General features: G+C 56.4%; 4 protein-coding genes across 4 annotated transcripts; all 4 read left to right on the forward strand.

The window, feature by feature from the left end:
• SETTUDRAFT_141445 (uncharacterized protein) lies at window positions 1-4,646 on the forward strand. The gene is made up of 9 exons (XM_008031781.1): window positions 1-541; window positions 600-759; window positions 808-1,462; window positions 1,515-1,929; window positions 2,076-2,372; window positions 2,421-3,279; window positions 3,366-3,760; window positions 3,807-3,937; window positions 4,019-4,646. Exons 1-9 carry the CDS (start codon window positions 7-9, stop codon window positions 4,505-4,507), a joined length of 3,936 nt encoding a protein of 1,311 aa, XP_008029972.1. The 5' UTR covers window positions 1-6; the 3' UTR covers window positions 4,508-4,646.
• Window positions 4,647-6,243: 1,597 nt separating this feature from the next.
• SETTUDRAFT_156654 (uncharacterized protein) lies at window positions 6,244-7,965 on the forward strand (the record flags this gene model as incomplete). The annotated part of the gene is made up of 3 exons (XM_008031782.1): window positions 6,244-7,166; window positions 7,236-7,782; window positions 7,843-7,965. The coding sequence occupies 3 exons, from the start codon at window positions 6,244-6,246 to the stop codon at window positions 7,963-7,965; spliced, it is 1,593 nt and encodes a 530-aa protein (XP_008029973.1).
• Window positions 7,966-9,203: 1,238 nt separating this feature from the next.
• SETTUDRAFT_156655 (uncharacterized protein) lies at window positions 9,204-12,216 on the forward strand (the record flags this gene model as incomplete). Its single annotated transcript, XM_008031783.1, has 6 exons — window positions 9,204-9,771; window positions 9,848-10,131; window positions 10,184-10,543; window positions 10,592-10,851; window positions 10,901-11,379; window positions 11,429-12,216. The coding sequence occupies 6 exons, from the start codon at window positions 9,204-9,206 to the stop codon at window positions 12,214-12,216; spliced, it is 2,739 nt and encodes a 912-aa protein (XP_008029974.1).
• Window positions 12,217-13,098: 882 nt separating this feature from the next.
• Window positions 13,099-16,010, forward strand: SETTUDRAFT_165349 (uncharacterized protein). Its single transcript, XM_008031784.1, has 4 exons — window positions 13,099-13,509; window positions 13,582-14,197; window positions 14,244-14,616; window positions 14,663-16,010. The coding sequence occupies exons 1-4, from the start codon at window positions 13,179-13,181 to the stop codon at window positions 15,926-15,928; spliced, it is 2,586 nt and encodes an 861-aa protein (XP_008029975.1). The 5' UTR covers window positions 13,099-13,178; the 3' UTR covers window positions 15,929-16,010.
• Window positions 16,011-16,220: the final 210 nt, after the last annotated feature.

A 16,220-nucleotide genomic window follows, 5' to 3' on the forward strand; every position in this document is an offset into this window, starting at 1 on the left:
GTCGCCATGCCAGACTATACAGACGACGGGAGCTCCGAGAGCCAGCCTCTCCTGGATTCTGAAGACAGCGAGATTGACGATGGACGCTCTCTTCGCCAAAGCACCCAATGGGAGCGGCACGTCGAGCCATCCTTGGCAACGGTTCAGCCTCAAGCTTTCGAGAGCGCCACCGTATTCCGCCAGCGCTTCATCCGCCAGATTCTTGGCCTGAATCCCTTCAAGACGTCCTACTTTACGCTGTATAGACAGTTGGACGATGCCAGCTCAAAGGCCATCCTGGCCCTGGCCATCATGTTCGCCGTGCTGGCAGGCCTGCCACTACCGCTGATAGGCGTCATCCTCGGCCGCATCATCAACAATTTCCCCCCGAATGCAGACGAACTGAAACGTTTGCTTTTCCGCCTCATGACAGTCGCCGTTGGCTATTTCGTCGTCACGTGGGGCTGGGCTGTGTGCTGGGCTGTCACGGGCGAGCGCGTCAGCAGGAAGACTAGAGAAAGGCTTCTGCACCGTGCTCTCGGCATGGACATGGCTTACTATGGTGCGTTGTGTTTGCAAAGCTGTACATGCAGGATATTTGGACTTATGATGCTTGACAGACACTGTTTCGCCCGACTTGTGCAGCATCCTTACCGAAAAGACGCAGACCATCCAGCTCGGAACTTCTGAGAAAGTCGGCTTGTTCATTGCTTCAATCAGCTATTTCATCTCTGCCTTCGCCGTCGGCTTCACGCTCAATGCAAAGCTCACTGGAATCATGTAATTGCCATCAGTAACCAAGCGCAAACAATTGACTGATCAACACAGGTTCGTGACAGTCATACCTTCAATGGCTTTTGTTGTTTATTTCGGTACCAAGACCGTGTCCAATCTGACCAAGCAAGCCTCAGCATATACTGAAAAGGCGTCTTCTGTTGCAGAAAGTGCTATTCGAGCAGTGCAGATTGTGCAGGCCTTTGGTCTTTTTGAGCGACTCAGCGACGAACATGTGCATTACCTTCGCTCCGCACTGAGAATTGGCGTGAAGAAAAGCTTTGCGGGCGCCCTCATGTTGGGCTCTGTCTATTTTGTAGCCTATGCAACTAACGCCCTTGCATTCTGGTACGGCGATCACTTGCGCCATGGCAGCGCCGAAGCTGGAACCATCTACGCCGTCGTCTTCCTCATTCTCGATGCCTCATTTGTCGTTGGCTCGTTTGGGCCTTTTATACAGACATTCGCCATGGCTGCTGCCGCCGGTGCTGCAGTATCCGATGTGCTCGACCACCCAACCTCGGAGATTGATGTATACTCTGCCAAAGGGAAGCCTGCTCAAAAAGCCCATTTTGAAAAAGAGTTGGTGCTCTCTGCAGTTTCGTTTGTTTACCCTGCTCGGCCTACTGTTCGGATTCTAGACAGCGTTGATCTTTGTCTGAAGCCTGGACAAGTAACAGGCCTCGTTGGCCCGTCGGGATCCGGCAAAGTAGGGAAATTTCTTGATGAAAACACTCAAAGCACATGCTGACTCCAAGTAGTCCACCATCGCTTCGTTGCTTTTGCGGCTGTACGACCCTACCTATGGCAACATAAGCCTTGGAAGAGACAACCTCAAATCATTCAATGTTCACACTTTACGCTCACATATTGCGCTTGTCACGCAAAACCCAGTTCTGTTCACAGGAACCATCCTCGACAACATCAAACACGGCATTCCCCAAAGTGAGCTTCAATATCTCACCGAGGAAGATATTCTTGAGCGATGCAAGACCGCGGCAGACGAGGCATACTGCGACTTCCTCGACCGTCTTCCCGACGGAATCCATACTCAGATTGGATCTGGCCCGCAATCCCAGCTTTCTGGTGGCCAAAAGCAGCGTATCACCCTGGCTCGAGCTTTGGTGAGAAACCCGGCTCTGCTTCTTTTAGACGAATTTACCAGTGCAATGGATGGTACGTGCCAGTATTTTGTACTCCAGCTTTTTATTCAACCATCTCACATACGTCTCACACACCGAGAGTGGCATGGTTTTGGAAAGCCACGCCCTGCTCAGTTTATACTCAAAGACGAATCGGTACTAATGAGATCTTCCATGCAGGCACCAGCGAAGCTATAGTACTTGAAAATTTGAAGCGTTCCTCCGCTGCCACCGGTCGAACCACCATCATCATTGCGCATCGACTCGCGACAGTGAGGGATGCTGACCGCATTATTGTAATGAGAGATGGGACCATTGAGCAAGACGGGCGGCATGAAACTCTTGTTAAACAGCAAGATGGGACATATGCCGAGCTGATCAGAGCACAGCAATTCGAAAAGGGACATCCCTCTGCAGCTTCATCTATCCGCTCCAACGTGCGCTGCTCGCATAAAGAGGACGCGCGAGCTCCAAACGGTGCGTCACTGGCAATATTCTATGAGCGCTTTCACTAACATCCCCCAGGTATCGAAGATTCAGACTCTGCAGCCGTTACTCAAACAAGCAACCAGCCGAAAATGAAAGCCGCTCAACTAATTGGGAGATCACTAGCGTTGAGTCGCCGCGAAGCACCAGCCATTGTTGTTGGTCTCATTTCTTCGATTTTCAGCGGTGCCGTCATTATTGGAGAGGCGCTCATTTTCGGCAACCTGGTGGAGCTTTTGAACGATACCAGCGGATCTGATGATGTCACACGTCAAATATCGTTTTATTGTCTACTCTTCTTCGCCCTTGCGCTCATCGCTTTGGCCTCTCATTCTTTTGGGAAAACCGCTTTCGGCATTGTTTCGGAGAACCTCACTCTAAAAGTGCGAGACGTATCCTTCCGAACAATACTGCAACAGGACATTGCCTGGTTTTCCAAGCCGGGCCATTCGTATCACGCGCTCATGTCACGTTTGAATTCGGATAGTGGAAGTATCAGCGGATTATCTGGTGTGATACTCGGGACAATATTTTCTATTGCCACGTCGGTAATAGGCGGCATAATTCTGGCTCACATTGTCGCCTGGAAGATTGCCATCGTTCTGCTGGCAGCTGTACCCGTCATGCTCCTCGCTGGCTTCCTCCGTCTCCGCATCTTAGCCATAGCAGAGGATCACCACCAAACGGCATACAATGATGCAGCAGCCTTAGCATCTGAAGCAACGTCTTCAATGCAGATTGTTGCCGTCTTTGGTCTTGAAGATCACTTTTTCTGGGCCTACAAGGAAGCGATCAGGAAGCCGTACGAGGACCACCTCAGGTTCAGCATGCTCGGAAATATCCTGCTTGCCTTTTCCTTGTCGATTACCTACTTTGTCTACTCTCTGGCATATTGGTGGTAAGTATATCGCTCTTGATTATTGCGGAGTTTCACTGTGGTGGTATGTACGCAAAGACAAGAGCGACTTCTAACACGTTCTCCAGGGGCTCTAAGCAAGTACGCAGCGGTAATTACAGTCAGCGAGACTTCTTCATCGTACTTCCAGCGTTGCTATTTTCGGCACAGTCTGCAGGGCAGCTTTTCAGTCTGGCGCCAGAAGTGACACGAGCAAAGGCTGCTGCGCAAAATGTGTTCTCGCTGCATGACGAGAAGCCGACAATCATGACCGAGTGCCCATCTTCGACGACTACTAGTGGACCGGATTCGGGAGCATTGCTGTCTGGGCCTGCATCTTCGTATGGTACGTTCGGTGTTCGAGGGGAGCTTGAATTTCGCAATGTCAGCCTCCATTACGAGAGCCGGCCGACTGTCCCCGCGTTGAACGACGTGTCTTTTCAGATCCGAACGGGCGAGAATGTGGCCTTTGTTGGCCGTTCAGGTAAGAGGCTTCAAGAGACGGCCGGGCGTTGCTGACTTTGGCGTAGGGGCTGGAAAGTCCAGTACGATCCATTTGATCGAGAGATTCTTTGATCCTACCAGCGGGCAGGTCTATCTCGATGGCCAGGATATACGCAAAGAAGCTGTTCGTGATCACCGTGCGCGTCTAGCGCTTGTGGTAAGTTGACGTGTTGTTTCTTTTGCGAATTGGTTGCGATTGCCTTTGAGCTTATGAGGCTGGCGAGCTGACTCGCAGCAGGAGCAAGAACCAGATCTGTTTCCCGGCTCTGTCAAATTCAACATTAGCCTCGGCAATCGTCCGGGCACCAGCAGCAGCGATGCGGACATAGAACGCGTTGCTAAAGAGTGCGAACTTCACGACTTCATCATGAGCTTGCCAGAAGGGTACAATACGGAGGTTGGAGCACACGGCTCCAAGCTCTCCGGTGGTCAGCGTCAGCGTCTCGCCATTGCACGAGCACTCATTCGCGACCCTGAGATCTTGCTGCTGGATGAAGCAACATCGCAGCTGGATGCAAACACTGAGCGGGAAATACGGAGAGCCATTGCGGCAGCTTCCAAGGGCCGAACGACCATTATGATTGCGCATCGGCTGGCTAGCGTACAGCATGCAGACCGCATCTTTGTGTTTGACACGGGACGTATTGTTGAGCAGGGCAGACACGAAGAGCTTGTTGCGCTCGGAGGCATCTATGCAGCCATGGTAGCGACTCAGGAGCTGGAGTGAATACGGGAGTGAATACGGGAGTGAATACGGATGTGCCGGCGTGTGCGGTTAGTGTGCAAGGGCATTGTTGACTCTGCGTTTGCATGGGGTGTATTATATACGCATGTATTTGTATTTGGTTATGGATTTATCCAGCCGGTAGGGGGGGGGGCTCATTGCATACCGACGGCGTTTGGTTGCCGTTTTGGTCATCTGATAGCGTGAGGGTAGTCGAGTTTTGTTAGGAGGTAATTAAGATGGATCTTGGCCCTGGAGTGTCGGCCCTATGGGATGCATCTAGGCAATTCGAAGGGCAGGCCAGAAAGTGCCGCAAGACTTGGCGGGGGTGAAGGAAGGGGGGGGGGGGTGGGTGGTGCTAAGCTATGGTCGAGGTCCACTTTGGGTGCATACGCATACGGAACAAGGCGTGGTGGCTAAGCAAGTGCAAGTGCAAGGGCTCCTACGTAAGACATGACGTGAACCGAGGCGTCTGGCTGGACCGGATTAGCCGAGCCTTGTAGCCGATTGTTTTCACTTGGTGGGGTTACTATGCTCTTTGCCTGTTATTGTTATTGTTGTTGTTGTTGTTCGTACATGAGTATATATGCCCATGAGGTCAGCCATGTGGTGTTCTACCAGACGGCAGACGCCTCTTCGTCATGGCATGGCCACCACCACCACCCACGATGCCCGGCCAAGGGATCAGCGGTGACTGCATCCTAGCCCATGGCAGCAATTGCTCCGCAGCAGCATGCAAGTATCGAGTAGTGGTGTGGGTGTGGGTGTAGGTGAAAGGGCAGGCCAGCCAAAGCCGAGGGCGCTCCGAAGTCGCAGGAAATCTCTTCATCTAATCAGATGGAGCCATGATTTCCATCTGATAATTCTGATCTCCGCGCGCCCTCAGCCCGGGCGCCTTCTCCACCACCCCACGCCGCATACGGACGGCGCACACCAACTCTAGCAGAGCCGGGCCAAGCGCAGCGGGGCGACGCCGAAAATTTTTGCGCCCTCTTATGCGCGCGCGCGGGCTGGCGGCGAGCCGGCCATCTTATCAGATGGTGCGAGGCGCACGATCAGCGACAAGGGCCTCATCGCCCGCCGCCCGCCATCCATCCCCAAGCCCAGCGAATGGCATCACGGTAGTGCCACCTTGCAACGGCCCGCCCAGCGCCTCTACGCCGGCCTGCGCAACGTGTATCGGACCATTCTCTGACGAGCGCTGCAGGGGGCCCAAGAAACGCCCCCCCGCCCACGGCTTGGGTCGCCAGGCACAGAAACAATGGCCGCCGCCCATATTATGAGCGGCGGCGGCAGCTGTTTGCTCGACAATCACTTCCTCGCCGTGTGCCCAGGGCTGCATACTTGAGCGTGTAAGTTGTCCCACGCAGACTCTTCCCTTCTCTCTTTTTCTTCTCTTCTCTCTCTCTCTCTCTCTCTCTCTCTCCCTTCCCTGGCCCGTCCGTGTCCGTGTCGAGTGTAGACGTCATGGCCCAATCCATCTGATATGATAAATCCGCTGACAAGCTGGTCTGCCAACTCCAGGCGCTTCTAGCCTCTGTGACCTGCAGTCGACCCGTCCGCACACACGACTCCAGCATCAACCGTCACCGTGACAAGTATTAGGGTACGCATCCATGCATCATGCCACGGCGGGGCCATGGTTTGACAGCACGAGCAGCCAGACTGACAGCAGCAGTACCAGTGTCTTGCCTGTCTGCATTACTCGACACACACACACACACGTCAGCATCCGCAGCATGAGTCCTCACGCAGACCTGTCATCGTCGAGCTCGCCGAGTGGCGCAGCGCCAGCGGTGCAGAAGGCCTTTGATGGCTTCCTGACGGAGAACCTCGACGAGAGCCAGTTCCCCGCTCTGGAGAAGCGATCCCACCTCCGATATACCCCGCAGGACGAGCTCCACGACCTGATATGCGTGGGCTTTGGGCCGGCGTCTCTGGCCATTGGCGTGGCTCTGCACGATGCCTTGGACGGTACGGATGCCTCGCTCGCTGATGTCCCGGGCCTGCAGGGCCGGGCGCCCAAGGTGGCTTTCCTGGAGAAGCAGCCGCAGTTTGCGTGGCATGCGGGCATGCTGCTCCCGGGCGCAAAGATGCAAATCACCTTTATGAAGGACATGGCCACGATGAGGAACCCGCGCAGCGAGTTTACCTTTATCAACTACCTGCACCAGAAGGACCGGCTGATTGAGTTTGCCAACCTCAACACGTTTCTGCCCGCGCGCGTCGAGTACGAGGACTACATGAAGTGGTGCGCTGGCTGGTTCGAAGAGGTGGTGGCCTACAGCCAGGAAGTGGTCAAGGTGATGCCCGAGAAGTCGGCCAACGGCGAGATTACCGCGTTCAGCGTGACGTCGGTCAACCACCTCACGGGCCAAACCGAGTCACGGAGAGCACGGCATGTGGTGATTGCTGCTGGAGGCAGACCCAACATGCCCGCGCCGTTTCCCACCAACCACCCCCGAGTGATCCACTCGTCCAAGTTCTCGTACATGTGCAAGGAGATTCTGAAGAAGCACGACGCGCCGTACAAGGTGGCTGTGGTGGGCAACGGGCAGAGCGCGGCCGAGATCTTCGACTATCTGCACGCAAACTACCCCAACTCGCAGACGCGGCTGCTGATCAAGGGAGGGGCGCTGCGGCCGAGCGACGACTCGCCTTTGTAAGTATCACGGCAACATTGCTGGCAGGCCAGGTCTGGCATGTCATGGAAGAGGCTGACATGTGGCAGCGTAAACGAGATCTTCAACCCCTCACGGACCGACTGCACATACAACCGGGCGCCCAAGGTGCGGGCGACGACGCTAGTCGAGGACAAGGGCACCAACTACGGCGTTGTGCGGCTGCCTCTTCTCGAGCACATTTACGAAACACTGTACATGCAACGCATCCGCCATGGCAACACGGCGGCAGAGGAGGCGCACTGGCCGCACCGCATCATGCCGTACCGGCGGGTGGTGGAGGTGAGCGAGTCGCCCGTGATGGCGGGCGGAGTGCGGCTGCAGGTGCAGGACTCGAGCCCGCTGTACTTTTCGGACAAGGCCGGGGCGGCGGAGCAGAGAGAGACGCTCGACGTGGACGCCGTGTTTGTGGCGACGGGCTACTACCGCGACGTGCACGAGACGCTGCTCCAGGATGCGCGGCACGTGATGGCGGGCGGCGAGGTCGAGGGCGCCAAGTGGCAGGTGCAGCGCGACTACCGGGTCAAGTTTGCAGAGCAGAGCGTGGGCGAGGGCGCGGGCGTGTGGCTGCAAGGATGCTGCGAGAGCACGCATGGCGTAAGTGTGATTTGGCGGGCGAGGCCTCTGGTGTACTGGCGCGGCTAACAGACGTGACAGCTGAGCGACACGCTTCTCTCGGTGCTTGCGACGCGAGGGGGGGAGATGGTCAGGAGCTTGTTTGAGAAGGCGGCGGCGTGGGACAACGGCCATGTGCTGGGCGGGTATGAGGTGCGCGACTGAGGCAGTACAGCAGGTGAATGTGGCAGTGCTAGGTGTACTGTGGCTATGATGACTACTACTACTACTACTATAGGACCATGGCTATGACGCCTTATTGTCAGATTGCGCAAGAGCGACTGCCAGTGCGAGTGCCACGGTGATTGCGTGTTTGGTTTGGCGGCGGCGGCCGGCCTCGAGTTCGAGTCGCGTCATGATCGCTTGTTTTGCTTGGCGCGGGTGCGGTGCCCGGCCTGGAATTACCTGCTTGCCTGATTACTGTACACAGCTGATTGCAGCCATTCCCTGCCCAGACACGCTTCCAAACAATGCATGTTATGGCTCCAATGGCTGCAAACGCCGCCTCTCGCCATTGTCTCTCTCGCACTCTCTGTGCATATATATATATATATATATATATATGTATATATATACATATGTGTGTGTTTGTATGCAAACACCAGCAGCACCAGCAGGTGGGGTCCTGATAAGCCTATTTTTTTTCTCTGCTGCTCGCCAGCGACCGAGTGGATACTCGTCTCCATCTGCCTGTCTGCCTCTCTCTCAGCCGCAGCGGCACAGCGCCAGCCCAAGGCACGGGAGAGAACAGGCGTGGGCGTAGCCATGGCATGGCATGGCATGGCATAGCGTGTCTCTCTCTCTCTCTCTCTCTCTCACCCCACACCGTCATGGGCATGAGGAGGCGGCCGCTTTCGTCACTAGCGCGCCCAAGCCCATGAGCCCAATTCATGGATGCTGCAACGGCGCCAACCTCAGCGCCTCGCTGACCTGCAATCCCATCCTTTTTGAATCCTCGCCGTGAAATCATTGCCCTCGCCTCGCCCTCCTCTCTCCTCTCTGCAACGGCCGCGCTCTCTCTTCTCCCCCCCCCCTGCTGAAGCGACGGGCATCAACAGCCGCTGACCACGTAACACACGCACCCCGCCACGGCCAACGTCGACCCAACTCGCAGCTAACTCAACCTAACGGCGACCTGACGTGCACTATCCCGCCCGACACAGTCCCACGCCCACGACCACGACCACGCGCTCTCGCCCTCGCCCTCGCTCTCGCTCTCGCCCTCACCCATCACCGCCCGACCGCCCGCGCGCATTAGGTCTGGTTGCATCGGCATGCACCGCTCGTAGTGACAGGCTGCACCACGTCTCCCTCTGCGACTCCGTCGCTCTCTGCCTGCACCCTAATTTCTCCTCCCCCCCCTCCTCTCCCGTCCCCTCGGCCCCAGCCACCGCCCCGACGTCATGGAGCCCCAGTGGACTGCCTATTCAGACACGCCCAGTGCCCGCTACTCGCACACGATGCAATCGCCGCCCCACGCCTCACGGGACCCGGCCGTGTCTTCGCAGATGAAGCACGACTCGTATGCTACCCCCTCCCGCCAGAACTCCAATGCCGGCTCCGTTGCCCGCGGCCCCGACTACAACGACGGCGACGGCGACGTGCCCATGGAGGACGCCTACAAGCCCCGCCTGAACATGGCGCGCCCCGGCCAGCAGCAACAGCCACAGCCGCAGCAACCGCCGTCCCAGCAGCAACAACAACAACAGCAGCAGCAGCAGCAGCAGCAGCCGCCCCGGCACTCGCAGCAGTACATGCAGCAGCACGAGGAGAGTGCCGCCGCGCGCAGGTATTCGCCCATGAACCTCTCGCCCACGTCGCCCTACTCGGCGAATCCCCAGCAGGGCGGTCAGACCTACACCAGCTTCAATCCCCAGGCCCAGCAACAGGCTCAGACCCAGACCAGCCGCCAGAGCCCCTCGCGAACCAATCCCTACATGTCGCCTCCCAGCAGCTACTACTCTCCACCATGTATGTCGAATGTGCCCCGTACCAGCCTGAATGAATCCTTGGGGCGCCTGTATACTAATCACTGTTTTGCTTTTAGCCTCGCGCCCTCATGCGCCCCAGCTGCCGCCCATCCAGTCCTCCAACATGAGCCCCGAGAACTTTTACCCGCAGTCTGCGACCGTACAGCTCAATGCTGTCTACAACAGAGAAGCCCGCTCGCCGCGCACTGCTTCTAATGCTAATTCCAACCCCCCGCCGCTGCCCATGGGCCGCGGGCCTGTTCCCCGATTCGAAAAGGTCACCAACACGGCCGACCTGCAGCCCAAGATCAATGCCCAGCCGCCGTTTCGTCGCGCCAATCCAGAAGGAGGCTTCATCAGTGTATGTCTAGTCTGCTTCTGACAAGGCGAAATGTACTGACCCTGCCCCACAGCCCCTGCAAGCGCTGACCGCCCATTTGCCCATGACGTACAAGTTGTGCAACGGCGGATTCAACTACCAATCCTCGCGCAATCCTCGCCGTGTTCTCACCAAGCCCAGCAAAGGAGTCAAGAACGACGGTTACGACAACGAGGACAGCGATTACATTCTCTATGTCAACGACATCTTGGGATCGGAAGAGTCTGGACACAAGAACCGCTACTTGATTCTCGATGTGCTGGGCCAGGGAACGTTTGGCCAGGTCGTCAAGTGCCAGAACTTGAAGACGCAGGAGGTGGTGGCGGTCAAGGTGATCAAGAACCGCACAGCATACTTCAATCAGAGTATGATGGAAGTATCTGTACTTGACTTGGTGCGTGTTTCTTCCTAAGACACATTGGGCGGTGCTAACAGGGCACAGTTGAATAAGCAGATGGACAAGAACGATGACCACCACCTGCTGAGGCTCAAGGATACCTTTATCCACAGGCAACATCTGTGTCTTGTGTTTGAGCTCTTGAGCGTCAACCTCTATGAATTGATCAAGCAGAACCAGTTCCGCGGACTGTCGACCACCCTGGTGCGCGTGTTTGCGCAGCAGCTCATCAATGGTTTGGCATTGCTCGGAAAGGCCAAGCTCATACATTGCGACTTGAAGCCTGAGAACATCCTGCTCAAGAAGTACGTACAGCCGCATTCGGGTCATAGCACATAGCTAACCGTGTGCCAGCCTCGAAAGCCCGATTATCAAGATTATCGATTTTGGTTCTGCGTGCGACGAACGCCAGACCGTATACACGTACATCCAGTCGCGATTCTACCGGTCCCCAGAAGTCTTGCTCGGCCTGCCATACTCTGCCGCCATCGATATGTGGTCCCTGGGATGTATCGTTGTCGAACTCTTCCTCGGTCTGCCGCTTTTCCCCGGCTCCTCCGAATACAACCAGGTTTCGAGAATAACGGAGATGCTTGGACTTCCGCCGCACTGGATGCTGGAGATGGGCAAGCAATCGGGAGAGTTTTTTGAAAAGTCGCAGGACGAGTACGGCCGCAAGCAGTACCGGCTCAAGTCCATGGAGCAGTATTCGCGAGAACACGGAACAAAGGAACAGCCCAGCAAGAAGTACTTCTCCGCCACGACGCTGCCAGACATTATCAAAAACTACCCAATGCCGCGGAAGAACATGAAGTCGAATGAGATTGAGCGAGGTAAGCGTTCTGGAGTGTGTGTGGAGCTTCCGTGGCTAACGCGTGCTAGAAATGAACAATCGGGCTGCCTTTATCGATTTCGCCCAGGGACTGCTCAATCTCAACCCTCTGGAACGCTGGACGCCTGCGCAAGCGAAACTTCATCCGTTCATCACACAGGCCAAGTTTACGGGGCCATTTGTACCGCCAATGACGCTCAAGTCTAGTTCGAGCCGATCGCCAGCACCGGGTGTCCAGGAGCAACAGCGATACGAGGGCATGAGCAGACAGCGACAGCAGCAGCAGCAGCAAGCGGTCGCGCAGCAGCAACAAGCACAGGCTGCCCAACACGCCGCGTATGCAAACATGCAGATGAACCAGTACGCCGCCGCACAGAACCCGCAAGCCCAGCAAAACCCGTACAACATGTACGGGCCGAACCACCAAGGCGCACCGCCACCCTACCCCGCCCAGGCAGCGCAATACAGTCAGCCCATGAACATGATGCAGCCACAGCAGCCGCGGCAATACAACCAGCCTCAGAACCTGTATGCACAGGCCACGACCCGTGCTGGGCGCCAGCGAGCAACGACCATGGATCAGCAGCAGTCGGGACAATCGGGCATCCCGCCTGCGCTGCAGAGGGTCATGAGTCATTTGGATCCCAATGCGCCGGTGCGTCTGCAACCGTCGCCAGCATACTACCCACCCCCTCCGGATGGCGCTCCCGAAAGCGCAAGCAGTGCCAGGCGAAGAGGATCTCGTGCAGGCAACTCGAACCGGAACCACAACTTTGTGCGGAACCTGGAAGACCGCACGCTCGAGGAAGGCTTTGTGGGCCAGAATCATTGGCAATGATGGGCTGGCTCCTGATATTGATATACAAAACAAGAGAAATGGCGCTGTGTGCGGCATGGAGAGATGCGGCGTTCTGAGTTGTTCTTGATATCTCCCCCTGCCCCCCCCCCCTGGAGTTGTTCCGTCAGTAACATTGTCTATGGTGTGAGTTGGGCAGTATGATGCTATCGACGCGAAGAGCAGGACTCGGAGGGACCGCGCGGGCCGCACATTGTCCAGGCCGGTCTGGAGCAGGCCACGGCACATGGCACATGCTGCAATGTACAGCCCACTCAACTGGCTTTGGATGGCATCACGGCGGCGCTCGTGGGAATCAGGCTGATGGCTGCGGATTGCACCAAAATTGACGGAAGAAACAAGCCAAGTCTGGACGGGGCGGTACCCGGGCGGTACCGACTGGGTTTCCCCATGTGCGGCAGCAGGAGTGGCACCGTTGGAGCATCTCACTCGACGATGGCCAGTGTCCTGAGCAGTTGAGGATGTGGTGGTGGTCGGCGGCACGTGTAATTCTAGTAACCTTCTCGCAAACCCTCTTTTTTGGCTACGTATGTCGCTGTAGCCACGTTGTTGTGTGTTGAAGTTGGCTTGTTTGTCATGATTTGCATTGTCGTGGATACTAGCATTCCCAAAAGGCGATGGTCGCATGTCAGAATTGGTCGGAAATACAGAATACCCCTCCTCCCGTTGTTGCTGGTGCACATGTCGTGGTGGGCTCGCGGCCATGAGAGCGAGAGCGAGTGCGTGTGAGGCCAAGGACAAGGACAGGGACGAGGTTCGCGTCCCGATTGGGTTAGGCGCGGGGCACACAGTCATGGCCTAGCGCTGGCTCGAAATTCGAGTGGGAAAGTTGCAACGCAGGCAAAGCGGCAGTGACTCCCAGTCAACCCACACCACACGGCGCCCGCCACCCACCAAAACCCCTCGATCCCTCGGGCAAATCTCTACTCTCGAGACCAGCAAACATGGCGTCCCGCTTCTTTGCCGCCAGTGACAGCTCCTCGGACGAGTCCAGCGAGGAGGAGCTCTACTCCAACGACGACGAGTCTGAGCAGGAGGACAGCGAGCAGGACTCTGACGACGACGACTCGGACGACGACGATTCCTCGGACTCGGGCTCGGAAGTGGGCGCTGCCCGCTTCTTGAAGGACGCCGACAGCGAGAGCGAGAGCGACGACGAGGATGTGAACAAGGTGCTGAAGAGTGCCAAGGACAAGCGCTTCGACGAGCTCGAGGCGACGATACGGCTCATTGAGAATGCGCAGCGCATCAACGACTGGGCCGTCATCTCCGAGCGTATGTGTATCTCTGAAGGCGGAGCGTATCTGCCCATGTGTGTGTGTGTGTGCTGACATGGAACGTGGACAGAATTCGACAAGCTCATCCGCCAGGTGCCTACGCTGATCAAGCAGAACGATGGCAAGATCCCCAAGCTGTACATCCAGGCCATTGCCGACCTCGAGACGGCCGTCATCGAGACCCACGAAAAACAAAAGGTGACGCCCAAGAAGATGAACGCCGTCAACGGCCGTGGCTTCAACGCGGTGCGCCAGAAGATCAAGAAGCACAACCGTGAATACGAAAAGGACATTAATGCGTACCGAGAGAACAAGGACGAGTTCATGCGCGAGGAGGAAGAGGAGGCCGTCCAGGCGCCAAAGGAGAAGAAGAAGAAGAGCAAGATTCCTCAGCTCGGCACCGAGATTGTGGACCAGGCGACAGACGACGGATTCATCACCGTCGGCGCTGGTGGCAAGGCAGTCCTGTACACGCCCGAGGGCATCCTCAAGCACCTGCGGGCAATTGTCGAGCAGCGTGGTCGCAAGAACTCGGACAAGCTGGAGCACATTCGGACGCTGGAGAGGCTGTTTGACGTTGCCATCAGCGACTACCAGCGGGTCCGCATTCTGTTGACGCTCATTTCCACGCGCTTTGACCTGACAAGCGGCACTGCGAGCCACATGCACCAGGACCAATGGAAGCTGTGAGTGTAGCCCGAACTGCCACTAGCTGCCTACTGACTGTACCAGGGCCGACCAGGAGTTTGGCAAGCTGCTCAAGATCCTCGAGGACAGCAACGAGATTGTTGTCATTGAAAACGCCGAGGAGTGGGAGGACGACGAGAAGCTGCCTACCATCACACCGGGCGAGATCTTCCGCGTCCCAGGAAGCATTGTTTCCTTTGTCGAGAGGCTCGATGACGAGCTCACTCGCTCTCTCCAGCACATTGACCCGCACACGTCCGAGTACATTGAGCGGTTGACCGACGAGGCGCTGCTGTATGCCCAGCTGGTGCGCACCCTCGTGTACGTCGAGAGCTTGAAGAAGAACGCCAGCCTGGAGCTGCCGCAAGAGCCACTGAACCGCATCGTCATGCGGAGATTGGAACACGTCTACTTCAAGGTAAGCACACTGGCAAGTACCCATCTACTCGCACTAACATTACCAGCCCTCGCAAGTCATTACCATCCTCGAGAACAATGTGTGGAAGGCTATTCCCGACACCCTCGACTCTGAAATCACCCCTCGTGCCATTTCCAACGACACAGCCTCGCTCGTGCAGACGCTGTGCACATACCTGTTCCAAAACAGCGAGGGCATTATCCGTGCCCGCGCGATGCTGTGCCAGATCTACTTCCTGTCTCTGCACGACCAGTACTACAAGGCACGTGACATGATGCTCATGTCGCATCTGCAGGAGACGATCAGCAACTTTGACGTCAACACGCAGATCCTGTTCAACCGTGCACTCGTCCAAGTCGGTCTCTGTGCTTTCCGTGCTGGTCTGGTCTACGAGGCGCAAACATCTCTGCAGGAGATTTGTGGTAGCAACAGGCAAAAGGAGCTTCTCGCACAGGGTCTGCAAATGCAGCGATACTCGCAAATCTCGCCCGAGCAGGAGCGTCTTGAGCGCCAACGACAGCTTCCGTTCCACATGCACATCAACCTTGAGCTCCTCGAGTGCGTCTACCTGACGTGCTCCATGTTGCTCGAGATTCCTCTGCTCGCACAACTTGGCTCGTCGCCTGACCTCAGGAAGCGGGTGATTAGCAAGACTTACCGCCGTCTCTTGGAGTACCATGAGCGTCAAATCTTCACTGGTCCTCCTGAGAACACGCGCGACCACGTCATGCAGGCGTCCAAGGCGCTGTCTGCCGGTGAGTGGAAGAAGGCTGCCGAGTTTATCAACTCGATCAAGATCTGGGAGCTCATGGCCAACTCGGACAAGATCAAGGAGATGCTCTCTGCCCAGATTCAAGAAGAGGGTCTGCGGACATATCTCTTTACCTATGCACCTTTCTACGACACGCTTGCCATCTCGACACTAGCAGGCATGTTTGAGCTGCCAGAGCGCAAGGTGTCTGCCGTTGTGTCCAAGATGATTTCGCACGAGGAGCTGGCGGCTGCCCTTGACCAAGTCAACTCGGCCATCATCTTCCGAAAGGGCGTGGAGCTGTCAAGACTGCAAACACTGGCTCTCAGCCTGTCAGACAAGGCTTCAGGCCTCATCGAGTCCAACGAAAAGACGCTCGAGCAACGCACACAAGGTACGGCCAATGCATTTGAGAGGCAAGGAGGACGTGGCAACCGCGGCGGAAGGGGCGGCGGTGGCCGAGGCGGAGGTCGTGGAGGCGGTGGAGGCGGCGGCGGCTCAAGGGGTGGAAGAAATCAGCAGTTTACGGGCGGTGCTTTGGGACGGGCTATCCAGGCTTAGACGAAGAAGCGTGTGTCTGTCTGTGTGTGTGTGTGTGTGTGTGGGTGTGTATGTGCGTCTCTGCGTACTACTTCAAACCTCCATCTACCCACCCTTCTTAGATATTGTAGGGTGTGTGTATGTGTATGTGGGAGGCATGGTTCCATCATTGGCATCGGCGAATCTATGGGCTCTTCTTTTTTTTCTTCTTCTTCTTCTTCTTCTTCTTCTTCTTCTTCTTCAGTTCAAAAACACTTTATTCCCCTCTTCTTGCTCCATGATGACTTTACGCTTACATAAATAAATGAGCATA

This window comes from Exserohilum turcica, assembly GCF_000359705.1.
Source record: "Exserohilum turcica Et28A unplaced genomic scaffold SETTUscaffold_6, whole genome shotgun sequence".
NCBI lineage: Eukaryota > Fungi > Ascomycota > Dothideomycetes > Pleosporales > Pleosporaceae > Exserohilum > Exserohilum turcicum.

What these genes read in the sequence shown, in the direction of transcription:
- SETTUDRAFT_141445 (XM_008031781.1), top strand. Translation starts at nt 7, where the DNA reads ATGCCAGACTATACAGACGACGGGAGCTCCGAGAGCCAGCCTCTCCTG. An exon ending in GGCCTTTGTTGGCCGTTCAG is followed by an intron (nt 3,761 to 3,806) that starts GTAAGAGGCTTC and finishes ACTTTGGCGTAG; the next exon opens with GGGCTGGAAAGTCCAGTACG. An exon ending in GTGCGCGTCTAGCGCTTGTG is followed by an intron (nt 3,938 to 4,018) that starts GTAAGTTGACGT and finishes GACTCGCAGCAG; the next exon opens with GAGCAAGAACCAGATCTGTT.
- SETTUDRAFT_165349 (XM_008031784.1), top strand. Translation starts at nt 13,179, where the DNA reads ATGGCGTCCCGCTTCTTTGCCGCCAGTGACAGCTCCTCGGACGAGTCC. An exon ending in CTGGGCCGTCATCTCCGAGC is followed by an intron (nt 13,510 to 13,581) that starts GTATGTGTATCT and finishes GAACGTGGACAG; the next exon opens with AATTCGACAAGCTCATCCGC. An exon ending in CACCAGGACCAATGGAAGCT is followed by an intron (nt 14,198 to 14,243) that starts GTGAGTGTAGCC and finishes TGACTGTACCAG; the next exon opens with GGCCGACCAGGAGTTTGGCA.